This window comes from Dipodomys ordii, unplaced genomic scaffold (genome assembly GCF_000151885.1).
Source record: "Dipodomys ordii isolate 6190 unplaced genomic scaffold, Dord_2.0 Scaffold56, whole genome shotgun sequence".
NCBI lineage: Eukaryota > Metazoa > Chordata > Mammalia > Rodentia > Heteromyidae > Dipodomys > Dipodomys ordii.
In genome coordinates this window covers 6,998,867-7,015,770 of record NW_012267272.1, presented here as the reverse complement: position 1 = coordinate 7,015,770, position 16,904 = coordinate 6,998,867, and the positions used below count along the sequence as shown (strand labels likewise).

Sequence of the window (16,904 nt, the reverse complement as noted above, 5' to 3'; positions counted from 1 at the left end):
GTAAGTTACTTGGGAACCTTCGGCACTTAGATATGATTAATCCTGATTTCTACTCCTAGTATTAAGTCTGACTTTCCTTATATATACCTGTAATATGATCTTGTTAAGAGGAAGGTTTAAATAACTTGAAATCATAGAGTTGTGTTTTTCTACTAGCATTTTGTTATGAGACTATTCAAACATACATAGGAAAAGCTGAAGTAATGTACAGCAATGACATATAATCTTGACTATCTAAATTCTGTTAGAATGTATCTATCACTTGCTTTGTAACTTATTCTCCCTACCATCCCACTCTCTATCCATCATCTTTCTATTTTTTGATGGAATTCTAAATAAGTTATAGGCATCAGTATCAGAAAACCAGAATCCTGAGAATTTTATTTAGGCTGAAGAGTGATTTTCAAGTTTCAAAAAAAGATTTAAATCTAAAATTTACTCTGGAAGCAGAAACAGAAGATGAATTCCAGGCCATTCTGGGCTACATAGTGAGACTGTCATAAAACCAACCAACCAAAAATCTTAATATCTTAGATTGGTATACAAAAGAGCTGTAGATGGCACAGCCGGGGCAGAGGAGGAGGTGGGTGGGGAGGTTCAGGGTTTCTCTCTTGGCCTTTTCTTCACCTTCCTCTTTGTTAAGGTTTCTTTACAAAATTTAAAATCAAAACTACTAATCTGTCCCCTTCAGTCCCACCTTACGGAATCTGGGATCCAGAAGTGTTAAATGCCTTGTACACAATTGTAGGTGAGGTTATGGATGAACTAGGAATCAAGTCCAAGTCTTCTGATTTTGATTATTGTGACTAAATATGATAGCACAGAGCTGTAGAATCATAGGATCTTAGCACAAAACTAACCATGAAGTTATTTATTTTGTCACCATAGCCTTCTTGCTTTAAGACTCAGTAAACTGTTCTCTGTGTCAGTGTGAAAATGCTAATTTTGGGAGCAAATTTTATATAAAAGAGAATGGAATTATGCTGCTAAATTAGATTTCTGAGAGGATATCCTGAGAGGATAATTTGGATGATCTGGGCAATTATATTATGACCTAATGTTCTAGTGAAAATGCTCATTTCAGACAATTTAGAAATGTTATAGAATACTTATATAACTTCTTCTTTTACTATATTATGAAAGGTTTCATCTTTTGACTTGAATTCTTTGATTTAATTTTTTATTTTGAAGTAAAAACAGAAGGTTTTAAAAATCCACAGTTAAAATTGTCTTTAATTGCAGCATTAGATTAAGTAAAATTTACTTTGATAGCCTAGAAATGCATTAAAACCTGAGTGTTATTATTGTACTTACAGTTGGTTATATAGACTATGTTGATTAGAAAGTAGTATCACAGTTACTATTTTTTTTTTTTAACTTAAAATTCAGTGAAAAAGCGGAGGAACTGGCACAGGCACGACTACACAGAAAGTGATGATGGTTCCAAACCAGTGCAGGCTGGAACCAGGACTTTTGTTAAGGAGTTACGTTCTCGAGTCTTCCCAAGGTATGAAAACATGTATTAATAAAATTTAACAATGTTGGCTGGTAAAAAATGATAGCATGTAAAGCAGTGTTCTTTCTTTCCCTTTCCCCTTTCCTTTCCTTTCTTCCTCTTTTCTCTTTCCTTTTCCCTTTTCCCTCCTCCTTCTTCCTCCTTCATCCCCTCTTTTCACCTCCCCTGCCTTTCCCTTGACCTTTTCCTTTTCCTCCCCTTTCCTTTTGTGCTAGTATTGGGACTTGAACTCAGGCCCTAGATGCTGTTCCTGAGCTTTTCTGTGCAAGGCTAGCTAATGCTTTACCACTTGAGCTACCGCTCTACTTTTGAGCTTTATGGTAGTTAACTAGAGAAAAAAGTCTCACAGACTTTCCTGTTAGGGCTAGCATTGAACACATCCTCAGATCTTCCTAAATAGGATTACAGGTATAAGCCACTGGTACCTGGTTTAAAGCAGTGCTTTTTGAACTTCAGGCTATAGCATATTATTGTTCTCAATTGGCTTTTTTGTTTTGTTTTCTTTTAAATGAAATAGAATAAGAAGAAACGGGCCTGGAATGTGGCTTAGTGGTAGAGTGCTTGCCTAGAATGCATGAAGTCCTGGGTTCGATTCCTCAGTACCACATAAACAGAAAAAGCCAGAAGTGGTGCTGTGGCTCCAGTGGTAAAGTGCTAGCCTTGAGCAAAAGGAGCTCAGGGACAGCACCCAGGTCCTGAGTTCAAGCCTCAGGACTGGCAAATAAAAACAACAAAAAAGAATAAGAAGAAACAGTACCTGGCAAGTTAAAAGAGTAAGAAGCATAATTTCATGGAAATTTTGCTATATGAATACTCATTTAGGTCATGTAAAAATGTTACTCTTAATTTTGGGTGACAAGCCCAAAACTTTGAAGTACACTAATCTGTAATGGTGGTTTCTGTGTTTGTTTTCTTTTAATAGGCAGTTGCTGCCTCCACCTACCTTGATGCCTCTCCTCATGTTTCTTCAAGTGTCCTATTTTCTAACTTTCTTTTTCTTACTTTATTTAACTTTCCATATACTTGCTCTACAAGAAGCATGCAGAACTATTGCCTAGCCTCTGATGCAGTGGGACTGAGGCTTTTGATTTCTAAAAATAATGGAATATATTTGAATTGTCTGTGGCTTAAAGAGAGTCAGAAGCATTAGAAAGCATTTAATCATGCTAATTTGTATCATTTCCTACTCAGTGTCTGACATCTCTTTAAAGTGATAATACTTGATAAGGCTTTTATATGAAATTATATCTTTGTGTGTTAAAAAGAGAAAGCACAATTTAAATATAAATCACAGTATCACATTTGGCTTATTATAGATTTTTTTTTTTAGATCTTGGAATGAAAAATCCCAGCTATTTTTCCTCAACCTTTAGAATTCTTGTCTATTCTTCTCCATTTCTTTAGTCCTTACATAGAAACATAAAATGACAAATTTCCACTTTGGTTCCCTTAGTTCTGCTGAGAAATAGAAAACTAAGGAAAATATTGTTTCCATATAATTCTTATTGTGCTAAAGTCTTCAGTCCCAACATTCTCTTTTCTTAGACTCAAGATTATAGCAGCAATATTTATACTTTGATCATTTTATATATTTTTTAATAACGTGTCTTGAATTAAACAGATTATGCTATCTGTGACTTTTACTTTAGGATAGTCAAAAGGAGTTTCAGGATTTTTTTTTTTTAGATACTGTAGTTTGGATTCAGAGCTTGGAGCTTATTTGACAGGTTTCTTTTTGAGGTAGTCTTGCTTTTTGACCAGGAGCCTTGACAGCCATCCTGCTACTTATTCTTGGGTAACTGGAATGATGGGAGTGTACCAGCAAGTCCACCTGTTTCTGTTGAGATGGCATGGTGAATTTTCTGCCTGAGCTGATCTGGAACTGCAATCCTCCTGAACTCTGCCTGTTGAGTAACTAGGATTATAGACATAAGCCACTGGCACCTGGCTAGAAAACATTTATTAAGAGGAGAATTAAGTTGAGAGTCACTGATATGGATAATTAATGCAGAAAGTACTGTGGTACTTTTTTGTTGCTGTTTCACATATGCATATATTATATTTTGATCAGAATAGTCCCTTTTATTGCTTTTTCTTTCCCTGTTCTCCACTACCTGTTGCTTAACAGCCTTTAGTGAGATTTCTTATGACATCTTCACACAAAGACACAATGTATTTTGGTATTAGTCACCCTCTACCTACCACAATACTTTTTAATACAAAATGACAAAAATGACATTTTATTATTTTTTCCTCAGTGCCGATGAAGTCATTGTAAAGATGCATGGTAGTCAGCTGACGCAAAGATACCTGGAGAAACATGGATTTGATGTCCCTATTATGGTCCCTAAATTAGATGATCTTGGACTCAGGCTCCCTCCACCTGTTTTTTCTGTGATGGATGTTGAACGTTACGTAGGTACGAACTTGGTTCCATTAAGAACTTGGTAAAACTAAAAATGTCCCAACAATATTAAAATTGAAGAAATGTCAATTTAGTTTTATTTCTTGGGTCAGGAAAAGTGAAACTCAGTATCACCTGTGCTGAAAGTGTTTCTTGACTCTTCAGTGGTCAGAAAAACAATGAAACAGTTTATCTTCTCTTGTTTAATCAACCTCATCCTGTTGCTTTCTTGGTGTTTCTTGGTATTTGCTTAAGGAAAGCCATTCCTGAGGGGCAGCTAGATGCCTAAGAAGACATGGGAAAACTGGATTGGTTCTAGGCATCTATAGAATGCATGAGCAAAAATTCTCAAGAGTTCACTGTTCTTACTAGTCCTCTGGAACCTATTTCTTGACCTCCTGTCCTGGAAGAGGAAAAGTAAAAAGAAGAGATTACATTCAGCCTATGTTCATGTTAATGATATGGTGAACATTGCATTTAATGATATCAAAGTAGTTTTGATTTTGAGATTCTGAAGTCATAACGAAGAAGGTGGGTACTGGTTGGCTTACACCTGTAATCTTAGCTTCTTAGGAGACTGAGATGTGAGGATTGCGGTTCAAAACCAGCTTGGGCAGGAAAGGCCATGAGACCCTTATCTCCAATTAACCACCTGAAAACTGGAAGTGGAACTGTGACTCAAAGTGGTAGAGCGCTGGCCTTGAGCAAAAGAACTTAGGGGTAGCATCCAGGCCCTGAGTTCATGCCTCACGATTGACAGAAGTGAAAAAAAAAAAAGGTGAAAAGCAGATTGCCATATTGTTGATATTTTCCATTATTTTTATAGATAAAACTGGCTGTATTTAGATGCCATTTGAACATAGATCCTAAAACTACCTCAAAATTGTATAGCCATTGAAATACAATATTCCTCAGAAGAGGAGATATTGAATGATTGGTTGATAGTTCTCCCTGACAATTTTTCACTGAGGAAAGCCAGTTAAATGTAATGACTTAGGATGGTGCTAAATTTGAATGTGTGATAGAACACGGGATGATGCCGAGGCTTACCCTACACCTGTCTGCATGGGGAACACTGGAAAACAAATGGCTGTGCAATAATAGGGAAAAACATCCCAAACCGCTTGATAGCAGCTAACATTCTAGTTAGCAAAAGACTTCATTTAAATACTAGGAACAGGACTATATTACATCAAATAGATAAAATATTCTACAATATTATTAATATAGATGAAATTACATTTAAGTAAGAAAATGGCATTTGCTTTCTACTTCAATTTGGCATGTTTTGAATTCTACCCTGCTCTATAACCATCATAAAATTGATTATGTTTCCTGGAGTAGCAATACAGCTGTCCATAATCATCACCTTATGGTTTTGCAGGAAAATATACATCAATCACAACCCAGAGTGTGGGCCTTCAGACAGGCACTAATTTGAACTGAGTTTTATTTATTAACTATTGATTTTGTCTTGGAGAATATTAGAAAGAACTACCAGAAGAGGAGTTATTTGTCCTGATCAACTTGTTCACTAATTCCTCGATGACTGATCTTCAAAATGGGATACTTAGAATCTTACACACCATATAAAGTTAAAGGGAAAATCCATCCTCTCATTTTATACATGAGGAAACTGAAATCTAGAAAATGTCTTGACAATTTTCACATCCCACTGTATTTTTATTCTTATAGCTGCATACAAGAAATATAATATACTTTTTATTCAGTGTTAGTTTTGCAGCTATGGATTTTATATTTGTTACTATTATACTAAGTATGGTCTTTAAAATACTTTTGTTTAGGGCATCTTTTGAGATAACCCTTAAGCCAAATAAGACTGTAATTTTTCTCTGCAGGTGGTGACAAAGTGATAGATGTCATTGATGTGGCAAGGCAGGCTGACAGCAAAATGACGCTTCACAATTATGTTAAATACTTCACAAATCCTAACAGACCAAAAGTGTTAAATGTGATCAGCCTTGAATTTTCAGATACCAAGTGAGTACTTCTGAACATTTTGGTATAGTATTCTGAGTTTCAGATAAATGATTAATGATCTACTTATTTTAGTAAGAAATACAATTGTGAAGCCGGGCGCTGGTGGCTCACGCCTGTAATCCTAGCTACTCAGGATGTTGAGATCTGAGGATCTCGTTCAAAGCCAGCACGTGCAGGAAAGTCCGTGAGACTCTTATCTCCAATAAACCACTAGAAAACCGGAACTGGCACTGTGGCTTAAGTGGTAGAACGCTTGCCTTGAGCTGAAGAGCTGAGGGACAGTGCCCAGGACCAGAGTTCAAGCCCCATGACCCACAAAAAAAAAAAAAAAAAAGAAATTGTGACTTCTGTAGCTATCTCTTGATAACAGTGTTGTAAATTTTGCTTTGGCAGGCTCAGAGAATATTTTTAAATATGTTGTGTTTTAACTTTTTAATCATTGTTATTAACTTTGAGCTGCAGTTAATTACTTGGTTTGGGTTGATCTGGGAAAAACAATTTTAAGAAATCTTAATTTGTATTATGTGTGTGTGTGTGTGTATGTTTGTTTTTTTTTTTTAAAAGGATGTCTGAATTGGTGGAGGTCCCTGATATAGCCAGAAAACTTTCCTGGGTTGAAAATTATTGGCCGGATGATTCAGTGTTTCCCAAGCCATTTGTTCAGAAATACTGCTTAATGGGAGTTCAAGACAGCTATACAGATTTCCACATTGACTTCGGTGGGACTTCAGTCTGGTACCATGTCCTCTGGGTAAGACTAGGGTATTTGTTCTCATATTGACAAAAAGCACATCATATTTTCTGGTGGTGCATTCATGTGTTGTAAATAACATTTGTTTCTTTTTTTTCTTTGTTCCGGTCGTGGGGCCTGAACTCTGTCCCTCAGCTCTTCAACTCAAGGCTAGCACTCTACTGTTGAGCCACAGTGCTTATGTGGTGCTTTTTGCTTATGTGGTGCTGAGGAATCGAACCCAGGGCCTCAGGCATGCAAGGCAAGCGCTCTACCACTGAGCCACCTTCCCAGCCCCTGTGAATAACATTTGTAAAGGAGGAAGTTTTTTTTACTATGGATATTACTTTGCCTTTAAGCATTACCTTTTTTTTTGGTCATGGGGCCTGAAATCTGGGCCTGGGCACTGTCCCTCAGGTCTTCAGCTGTAGACTAGTGCTCTACCACTTGAGCCTCAGCCCCACTTCCGGCTTTTTCTGCTTATGTGGTGCTGAAGAATCAAACCCAGGGCCTCATGCCTGCAAGGCAAGCACTCTACCATTGAGCCACCTTTCCAGCCCCTACTTATTTTTTTGTAATTCCAATAAAAGAGCCATAAATATTGTTTTTGTTTTTAATTTACTTTAGTTACACAGGGAAGAGATTCATTATTACATTCCACACACGTTTACAATATATTCTGGTAAATCTTACCCTATAATTTGTTCTCCTCATCCCTATTCCCCCTTTCCCAAAACAGTTTCAACAGGTCTCATTTTATTTTCATAGTTGCGAATAATAAATTTTGATCATATTAAATCTCCTTTGTTCTCCTTGTTAACCTAGATAAGTTCCTTTTTTTTTGGTTGGTCATGGGGCTTGAACTCTGGACCTGAGCATTGTCCTTCAGCTCTTCAGCTCAAGGCTAGCACTCTACCACTTAAGCCGTAGTGCTACTTCTGGTTTTTTTGGTGGTTAATTGGAGACAAGAGTTTCATGGCCTCTCCTGCCTGGGATGGCTTTGAACTGAACTATGATCCTTAAATCTCAGCCTCCTGAGTAGCTATGATTACAGGCATGAGCCACCAGCACCTGTCTTTATTCTGTTTTTTAATTTGGTTTTCAGTTAACCTTATGTCTCTTTTTTCCTCTTTACCTACTCTCATAAATTACCACTAGTCCATAAATAACTAAGAAGGAGCAACATTTGCATAATAATTGCTTTTGGCCTTAAAATTGATTAAGTAGTTGAATAAGTTCACAGATGCCCATAAAATACTCTTTGTAGTTTTACATTCACTTTGCTTTATCTAGAATATCAGTCTACTTAATAGAGTATCTATTATTCATGTGTGACTAAATTGAAGTGAAATTCAGCATAATTAAAAATTCAGTTCCTTGTTTTAGTACATTGAAAGTGTTTAGTAACCACCTGAAGTTAGTGATTTCTGCCCTGGGTAGCACAGTTAGAAAAAAATTTCCATCACCACACATAGTTCTGTTGAAACATTGGTCAGGCACCAAATTTTTTCAGATACTTGTGCTTTTATTTGATGTTGTATTCCTATTATCCATCAGGATGGAGTTAGTGAGCTAAAATTCATTTACAAGTCTTTAAACATAATCATTACGGTATAGACCTTAGGACAAAGTTTGCAAAATGATTGTGCTGATATCTAGAGCCTATTAACATGTACTTCTACCTTTTGTTTGTTTATTTATTTGTTTATTTATTTTTGTCGGTTGTGGGGCCTGAACTCTGGGCCTGGGTACTGTCCCTCAGCTCTTCAGCTGAAGGCTAGCGTTCTACCACTTGAGCTACAGCGCCACTTCTGGCATTTTCTGCTTATGTGGTGCTGAGGAATTGAACCCAGGGCCTTATGCATGCAAGGCAAACACTCTAGCACTGAGCCACCTTCCCAGCCTCTACCCTTTAAAAACTGAGAAGTCATCAATGAGCTATTTGTAGGTTTTTTTTTTTTTTTTTTTTTTTTTGTCGGTTGTGGGACTTGAACTCTGGGCCTGGGCGCTGTCCCTCAGCTCTTCAGCTCAAGGCGAGCGCTCTACCACTTGAGCTACAGCGCCACTTCCGGTTTTCTGGTGGTTTATTGGAGATAGGAATCTCACAGTCTCTCCTGCCCGGGCTGGCTTTGAACCTCGATCCTCAGATCTCAGCCTCCTGAGTAGCTAGGATTACAGGCGTGAGCCACCAGCGCCCGGCTTTTGTGGGTATTTATTAATTTTTATTATTTTGTTGGTCGGTAGATCATGGGGCTTGAACTCTGGGCTGGGTGCTGCTGTCACTCAGCTCTTCAGCTCAAGGCTAGTGCTCTATCACTTAAGTCCGCAGCTCTACTTCCCACTTTCTGAGTGGTTTATTGGGGATTAGAGTCTCACAGACTTTCCTGCCTTTCCTGCCGGGGCTGGTTTTGAACCAGGATCCTCAGATCTCAGCCTCCTGAGTAGCTAGGATTATAGATGTGAGCCACAGGTGCCTGGCATTTGTGGTTTATTTACTTATTTATTTAAAAAAATTAAAATTTATTGTAAAGATGCTATACAGAGGGGTTACAGTTACATGAATAATGAGTACATTACTTGTCGATCATTGTTACCCCTTTCCTTGTTGTCCCACTATCTCCCCCCCCTCCCCCTGACCAAAGTTGTAAAGTTTGTTTCCAGTATACTGTCCTGTGGGTATCCTTGTTGCAATGGGTCATCCTGTGTCCTTGTTTCAGTGTTTTGTTAGTCCCCTTCCCATCCCCAGATTAGACAAATGTATATACAAGATACAGGGTACCAAAATCAAGTACAGTGACAACAGGGGAAAGAACATACAAAGGAAACATCAACAACAAAAAATAAAATCACATGGTACATTTAAAACAATAAAGACAGAACTCTTGTGTCCATATCTTGGGGTTCATTTCACTTAGATTAAAAAAAAATCTTCCTCTTTTGCAATGATTTCTTCAACATGATGTCAGTTGGGGGTGGGAAGAGCTTCTGTGGAAATGCTGACTGAATGAATTGTAACTGCTGACTTTTAAAATTTAGCTATCTGCCTTACTTTAGATCCTTGTGTAGGGAAAAACCACAATCTACCATGTGGGCCATTCTAAGAATGGCTTCTAATTTTTTTAAAAAATGGTACAATTACTTTCTTCTAGGGTGAGAAGATTTTTTATTTGATAAAGCCAACAAATGAAAATTTGGCACTCTATGAATCTTGGAGTTCATCTGTGACTCAGAGTGAGGTGTTCTTTGGAGATAAAGTTGATAAATGCTACAAATGTGTGGTGAAGCAGGGACATACCTTATTTGTTCCTACAGGTAAGATTTTAATTTAATCTCCCCTTCTCCAGAGAACATCTGGCTTTATGTTTGGCTACATGCTTGGCAGTCGACTTTAATTGACTTATCTAAGAAATTTCTGATCTTGAATATTTTGCTTATTTGTCCCTTAAAGGGCTTGTCTTATAAGTTGAACTTCTTTTGGCATTATTTTATGTCATTTGCTTTCATTTTAATTTATATTGAAATAGAATCCAAATACTATAATATTTATCCTTTTAAATTATACAATTTAGTGATTTTTTTTAGATCAATGAAGTTGTACAACCATCACCATTGTCTGATTATAGTACATTTTCACTGTCTACAAAATAAACCCCACACCTTTTAGTAGTCATGCTTACTCCCCTCATTCTCTAACCCTCTACTAATATTCTTTGTTTCTGTGGATTTGCCTGTTTTGGACGCTTCATATATGTACTTTTGTGTCACACATGTAAGTATGTTATTGTTTTATGGCCTGTTCATTGTAGGGTTTGCCATATTTTGTGTATCCGTTCATCAGTTGATGGACATTTGGGTTCTTTCTACTTGGAATGTTATATATAATGCTACTTTGAACACTCATGTACAAGTTTTCATGAGTGTTTTCATTTCTCTTAGGTATATATATAGGTATATATATACCAAGTAGTGAAATTGCTTAACTATGTTTAACTTTTTGAGGAACTGCCAATATCTCTGTATCTCGAGCATAGGTACAAGTGTGTTGATTTGAAATGTGAATGAATGCCAAGTATTATTCCCCAGGCTAGAGGTTTTACGAAGTATGTTCTTCTGGTTTGGTTGACTTCAATGGCCATGGAATTGACTGGGCTCTGTTACTCCAGGCTTTGCTTTCTCACCTTGCCTCTCTGGTTTATCGAGTGATAAATATGTGCTTGAATAAATAATCAGTGCCTAGAACTACCAGAATTTATGTCTAGAATAGGTATCAGTATTTTCATTGAGTGCTTATGCTCTTCTTTTAAATCCTCTTCCTGGTGCCCCTGTTCTTAATAAATATTTTGTTGTGCCTTCTTTATAATCTTGAATTGGAATTCATAAGTAATATAACATCCTGTGTGTGTGTGTGTGTGTGTGTGTGTGTGTGTGTGTGTGTGTGTGTGTGTGTGTGTGTGTGTGTGTCTGTATCTAATGACCAACTAGAATGTCAGGAAGAAGTTTAAAGGCAGTTTATAATTCTGTATATGTATATATATTGGTCATGGGGCTGAATTCAGGGTTTCAGGGCTGTACCTGAGCTCTTTTGGTCAAGGGTAGTGCTAGTGCTCTACCACTTTGAGCCACAGTTCCACTTCTGGTTTTCTGGTTCTTATTGGAGATAGGAGTCTCCTGGCCTTTCCTGCCCAGGCTGGCTTTGAACCACAATCCTCAGATCTCAGCCTCCTGAATAGCTAGGATGACAGGAGTGAGCCACTGGTGCCCAAACCATGAAATTCTTTTTCAATATGTGTTTGTTTGCACAGCAGCATTAGGGGACAGAATGAACTTTTTTTCTTTTTCTAGTCCTGGGGTTTGAACTCTGGCCCTGGCTCTGTCCTTGAGCTTCTGTTGCTCAAGGAGAGTGCTCTATCACTTGAGCCACAGCACCACTTCTGGCTTTTTTGTGTACTTTATTGGTGATAAGAGTCTCACAAGAGCTGGCTTGAATTGGCTTTGAAATGCGATCCTTATATCTCAGCCTCTTGAGTAGCTAGGATTACAGGCATGAGCCTCCAGTGCCTAGCTTAGCTAGGACAAACTTTTTAACTTCACTAGTCAACAAACTATTGCACATGTGTACTAGTGGCTACTCAAATTGGTGTAAGTTAGCAGTTCTCAAACATCAGGTATATATGGAGGGCTTATTAAACTTTAGATTTCTGAGGCTTATTCTCAAGATCTGACTCAGTAGATCTGGGATAGGCCAGAGGATTTCTCTCCCTCTCTCTCTTTCTTACATGACTCCTTTCTCTTTGTTTCCCTTCTTTCCCTCTTCTCTCAAGTGTTGGGATTAAATAGATGTGTCCTACTTTACTTGGTTGTGAGCATTTATATTATTTAACATGTTCCTGACTCATGCAGGTGTATAGATGATATAATTTTTTCTCAAGCTTATTGATAATTGACAGACTTCTAAACAAACTATAGTTTGTTTCAGTTTACAGAGTTCTTGTATTCCTAGAAATTGTGTCAAAAACAATGCAGAAATACTTTGGTTTAATATGTAATAGAATTCAAGTGTCTGGACATAGATCACTAATAAACAGGCTTTGTACTTATATGAATTCCTTGAAGAATTTATATTTCTATAAAGTCTTCATACTAATTCTATAAACATTCTATAAACATTAAAAAGTTAAGCATCAGCTCTTAGATTTTAATTTGAAAACACTTTAATGGGAAAAAAATGCCATCATTTCGATTACCAACATGGACTATGACTCAACTATTAATTGTGAGTAATCTGCCTTTTTCTTTTTGCAGAGTCCAGTCTCAGATTGAGGCCCCTGGTCTTCTGTTAGTTTCCTTGCAGGGCCCTCAGTTCAGTGTGACGCTAAAGGAGCAGCATGCCCAGCCAGTCTTTAATGGAATATGTGCTTTTCCAATTCAAACCAGATTTGAGTTGTCTCAGAGTAAAATCCTTAATTGTAAAGTTGGGTCGTGTTTAAAACTAAGAAAACAAAAACAATTACCAAAAGCCTTCATTTTATTTCTCAAACTTAGAAAAAGCCTAGCATATTACTGGCACTTAATAAATATCTGAATGAATTAATCAATTGTCATAAGCATTAACTTGTTCAGTTAATGCTGACTATCAGCTGGTGTTGATGTTTTAAGTTTCTTATTGGTAAGTGACACATCTGTTTGGTTTAAATGTTGAAAGATCACTGATTTATATACTTGTAACCATTGCAGGGTGGATTCATGCTGTGCTCACTTCTCAGGACTGTATGGCTTTTGGGGGAAACTTTCTGCACAATCTTAATATTGGCATGCAGCTCAGGTTTGTGTCATTGAAAGGATCTTTTGCTTCTTTCTTAAATAAAATTTTTATTTTAAATTTTTTTTTCTATTTTTTATTTTAATTTCTTTTTTAAATTAAAATCACAACATCTTTTATTTGAAATCCTGTGGAGCTAGACCTTGAGAAATGATTACGAATAGAAACTTTAAAAAAAGTATCGTTTCGGGGCTGGGAAGGTGGCTCAGTGGTAGAGCGCATGCCTTGCATGCCAGAGGCCCTGGGTTCGATTCCTCAGCACCACATAAGCAAAAAGAAAAAAAAAAGCCGGAGGTGGCACTGTGGCTCAAGTGGTAGAGCGCTAGCCTTGAGCTGAAGAGCTAAGGGACAGCGCCCAGGCCCAGAGTTCAGGCCCCATGACCGGACCAAAAAAAAAAAAAAGAATCGTTTCAAATTTTGTCAGGAGGATTCTTTCAAATCTAAAACAAAATTAATAACTTACTTGGTATGTTATTAAAATTTTCTGCAAAGGTCCTTGGGCTATTTTTGCAACAAGGGAAATAAATGAAATCAGTCAGATTCTGGTATGACTTGTGCTGAAACAAAGCAACCCTTAAGTCAGGACTGTTGTCAAAACATTTGCTTTAGTTTTGTTTCAGGTAAGGGATTAACAGCTCTTTCCCCTTTTGTATGAGAATTGACCTTTGTGTAACTCTGTTCCTTCCCCAGGTAATTTAATGAGAGTACATCTTTTAAAATTATTTTTATTTTTGTCTGTGGTAGGACTTGAACTCAGGGCCTGGGAGCTGTCCTTGAGCTCTGAGAGTACATCTTATAAGGCAACACTGCTTATGTTGAAAATGATTCATGATTGATAAACTAGATGAGTGTTTAGAGAACTGAGAAATACCTGGTGGGAGGTCATATCATCAGGTTCTCCGAATTTAGTGACTCATAACTTTACATGTCATGGGGCACCTGAACAGTCTGCGTTTGTGGCATTATTACAGGAAATAATGGCTTTTCAGTGTATGAGGCTTTAAGCCACTGTAGGCCTTATACTCACTTAAGTGTGTGACAGCCTCCCCCTCACCCCCCTTGCTGGTCCTGGAGCTTAAGCTCAGGGCCTGAGTGCTGATCTTGAGCTTTTTGCTCAATGCTAGCACTCTACAACTTGAGCCACAGCTCCACTTCTGGCTTTCTAAAATTAGAGGTGTCTTACAGATTTCTTACCTGGGTTGCATTTGAACAGTGATGTTCAGATCTCAACCTCCTGAGTAGCTAGAATTACAGGTATGAGCCATCAGCTCAGATTTTTTTCTTTTAAGTCTGAGACTGGAACTCGAACTTAGTACCTGATGCTTTTGTTCATTGGCTGACACTCTACAAACTAAGCCTTGCCTCCATCCCTAGATTTTGTCATTTAATACTGAGCTGTAACTAGGGAAGAGGTAGTTTTGCTTCATGAGTTTGCAAGGATTCTGACAGAAGACTAACCTTGTGGCAGACTATGGCTCGTATCCTTACACTACTCATACTAAGTGCCAAATGTGAGCCAGGTGCTGGTGGCTCATGCCTATAGGAGGCTGAAATATTAGGATTGCAGTTCAAAGCCAGCCCTAGCAGGGAAATATGCAAGACTCTTATCTGCAATAACCACCAGAAAACCAGAAAAAAAAAAGTGCCAAATGTGGTCTTCACCAAAGTCTAGTGGGTATTGCAGAGTTGTTGAACACATGGAGCTGATTTTTAAAAACATAGTGTTTTATTAATTAATAGGGCCCTCATTAAATATCTTCTATTAAAACTAGGACACAAATTTCAAAGTGATCTTTTACAAAGCTCAAAGTAATTCTTAAGTATATTGGCAAATTTATGAAGGTCAGAAGCTGTGTAAGAACACAGTTCACTTGTGTGAATGTGGTGTTAAGTACAATATAGCACCTTATTGGCATGCTTATTTTTATTTTCAAATCTGTTAACCTTTATTTAACTTCAAAATGCTAATACTAACAATAAACGTTTCTTCAATTTTTTTCACTTAGGTGTTATGAGATGGAGAAAAGACTAAAGACACCGGATCTTTTCAAATTCCCTTTCTTTGAAGCCATATGTTGGTTTGTAGCCAAAAATTTGCTGGAAACCCTGAAAGGTAATCAATAATTTGCACATTGTCTTGCATTATATATATATGTATATATGTGTGTGTATATATATATATATACATATATATAATATTTTATATGTTTGTATGTTTTATATGTTTATATGTTTTATATGTTATGGATGTTACCATCTTTTTTTTTTAAGCTCATGACTAGATATTGTTTAGTAGTTAAGATTCTCTAGTTCATAGCTCCCTCACACATTCTTATTTATTTATTTATTTATTTATTTTATTATTATTTTTTTTTTGGTCAGTCATGGGGCTTGAACTCTAGGCTTGGGTGCTGACCCTGTGCTCTTCAGCTCTACCGCTTGAGCCACAGCGCCACTTCCGATTTTCTAGTGGTTTATTGGAGATAAGAGTCTCACGGACTTTCCTGCCTAGGCTGGCTTTGAACCTCAATCCTCAGATCTCAGCCTCCTGAGTAGTTAGGATTACAGGCGTGAGCTACTGGCGCCCAGCTTCTCACATATTCTTAGATATCATGTATAGGGGTTGGAGGCTTGGCTCAAGTTGTAGAAAGGAAACCATGTATAGACAAACATGCATCAGACCAGCATACAATGTAGGTAGTACTAGAAAATGTTTGTTTCATCTTGTGATCTAGTGATCTGCATACATTCTCAAACGTTTATGTCTCTTCGTCAAGAATGTAGCTTGTATAAATCTTTAGCTTACTTACCCAGATGTGTAAAACCATGCTCTAGAGGTCAGATATCATTCAATAAACCTCCTCTTCCTTTGGGACAGTGATTCTGTCCCCTTGGCTGGTCTTGGGGAAGGACTTAGTGCTTCTCTTATACTTCTAATAAAACTTGTGCTGGGGTAAAAATCATTGTCATTCTCTCCTTAGAGATGCTCTGCTTTAAGTCTATTGTGAAAGTGTATTTCTTTGTTAAGAGACTTCCTTATCACTTGCACTGAAAAGAAAGTGTGGCTATGTTAAGGAATTGCTACCTTGCATACATTCCTCAAACATTATCTTTTTTTTTTTTGATATCTTTTGAATTTTAATGGCTTGTGTCTCCAAGAGGGGACTTTGGTTCAGCCAAGATTTTTTTTTTTTATTGTAAAGATACTATACAGAGGGTTACAGTTACATGAGTGAGGTAATGGGTACACTTCCTCTTGAACATTGCTACCCCCTCCATTGTTTTCCCCCTACCATCATCCCCTCCCTCCTTCCCTTCCCCTAGGTCCTTTTTTTTTTTTTTGATTGTGATTAAGTGATTACATAATTTCCGGAAATTCACAGTATTGTGGAATAATGATGCTCATTTAAAGTCACAAGTTCATTCTAACTTTCCTGGAGCAAATTGTCTATCACAGTCTGTAATATATAACGGTGCTCACATGTTATATACCATATATGTGATCAGTAGTGTGGGGATATTTAATAGTGGTTCAACCAGATGAGTGGGAGTTCTTTGTTTCTTAAGTCCTGTTAGTTTTGTCATATCACCTAACATTTTGGATTTAGCATCCACTTATCAGGGAGACCATATACCTTTTATCTCTTCGTTCTTGGCTTACCTCGCTCAACATGATTCCTTCTAGCTCCATCCATTTCCCTGCAAATGCCATTATTCAAACATTATCTTTTAAAAATCCAGGGAAGGGCTAAGAACGTGGCTTAGTGGTAGAGTGCTTCCCTAGCATGCATGAAGCGCTGGGTTGAATTCCTTCATACCACATAAACAGAAAAGGCCAGAAGTGGTGCTCTGGCTCAAGTGGTAGAGAGCTATCCTTGAGCAAAAGCTCAGGGACAATGCCCAGGTCCTGAGTTCAAGCTCCCGGACTGGCCAA

The 16,904-nt window shown here is 37.5% G+C and overlaps 1 protein-coding gene across 1 annotated transcript in view; it reads left to right on the top strand.

Annotated features, from left to right (window-relative positions):
• Kdm7a (lysine (K)-specific demethylase 7A) overlaps positions 1-16,904 on the top strand; it is a 77,447-nt gene that overhangs the window by 26,875 nt on the left and 33,668 nt on the right. Inside the window, 7 exon segments of the mRNA XM_013021559.1 lie at positions 1,390-1,507; positions 3,775-3,935; positions 5,780-5,921; positions 6,486-6,672; positions 9,801-9,963; positions 12,886-12,973; positions 14,977-15,083. Coding sequence (XP_012877013.1) covers positions 1,390-1,507; positions 3,775-3,935; positions 5,780-5,921; positions 6,486-6,672; positions 9,801-9,963; positions 12,886-12,973; positions 14,977-15,083 — 966 coding nt within the window.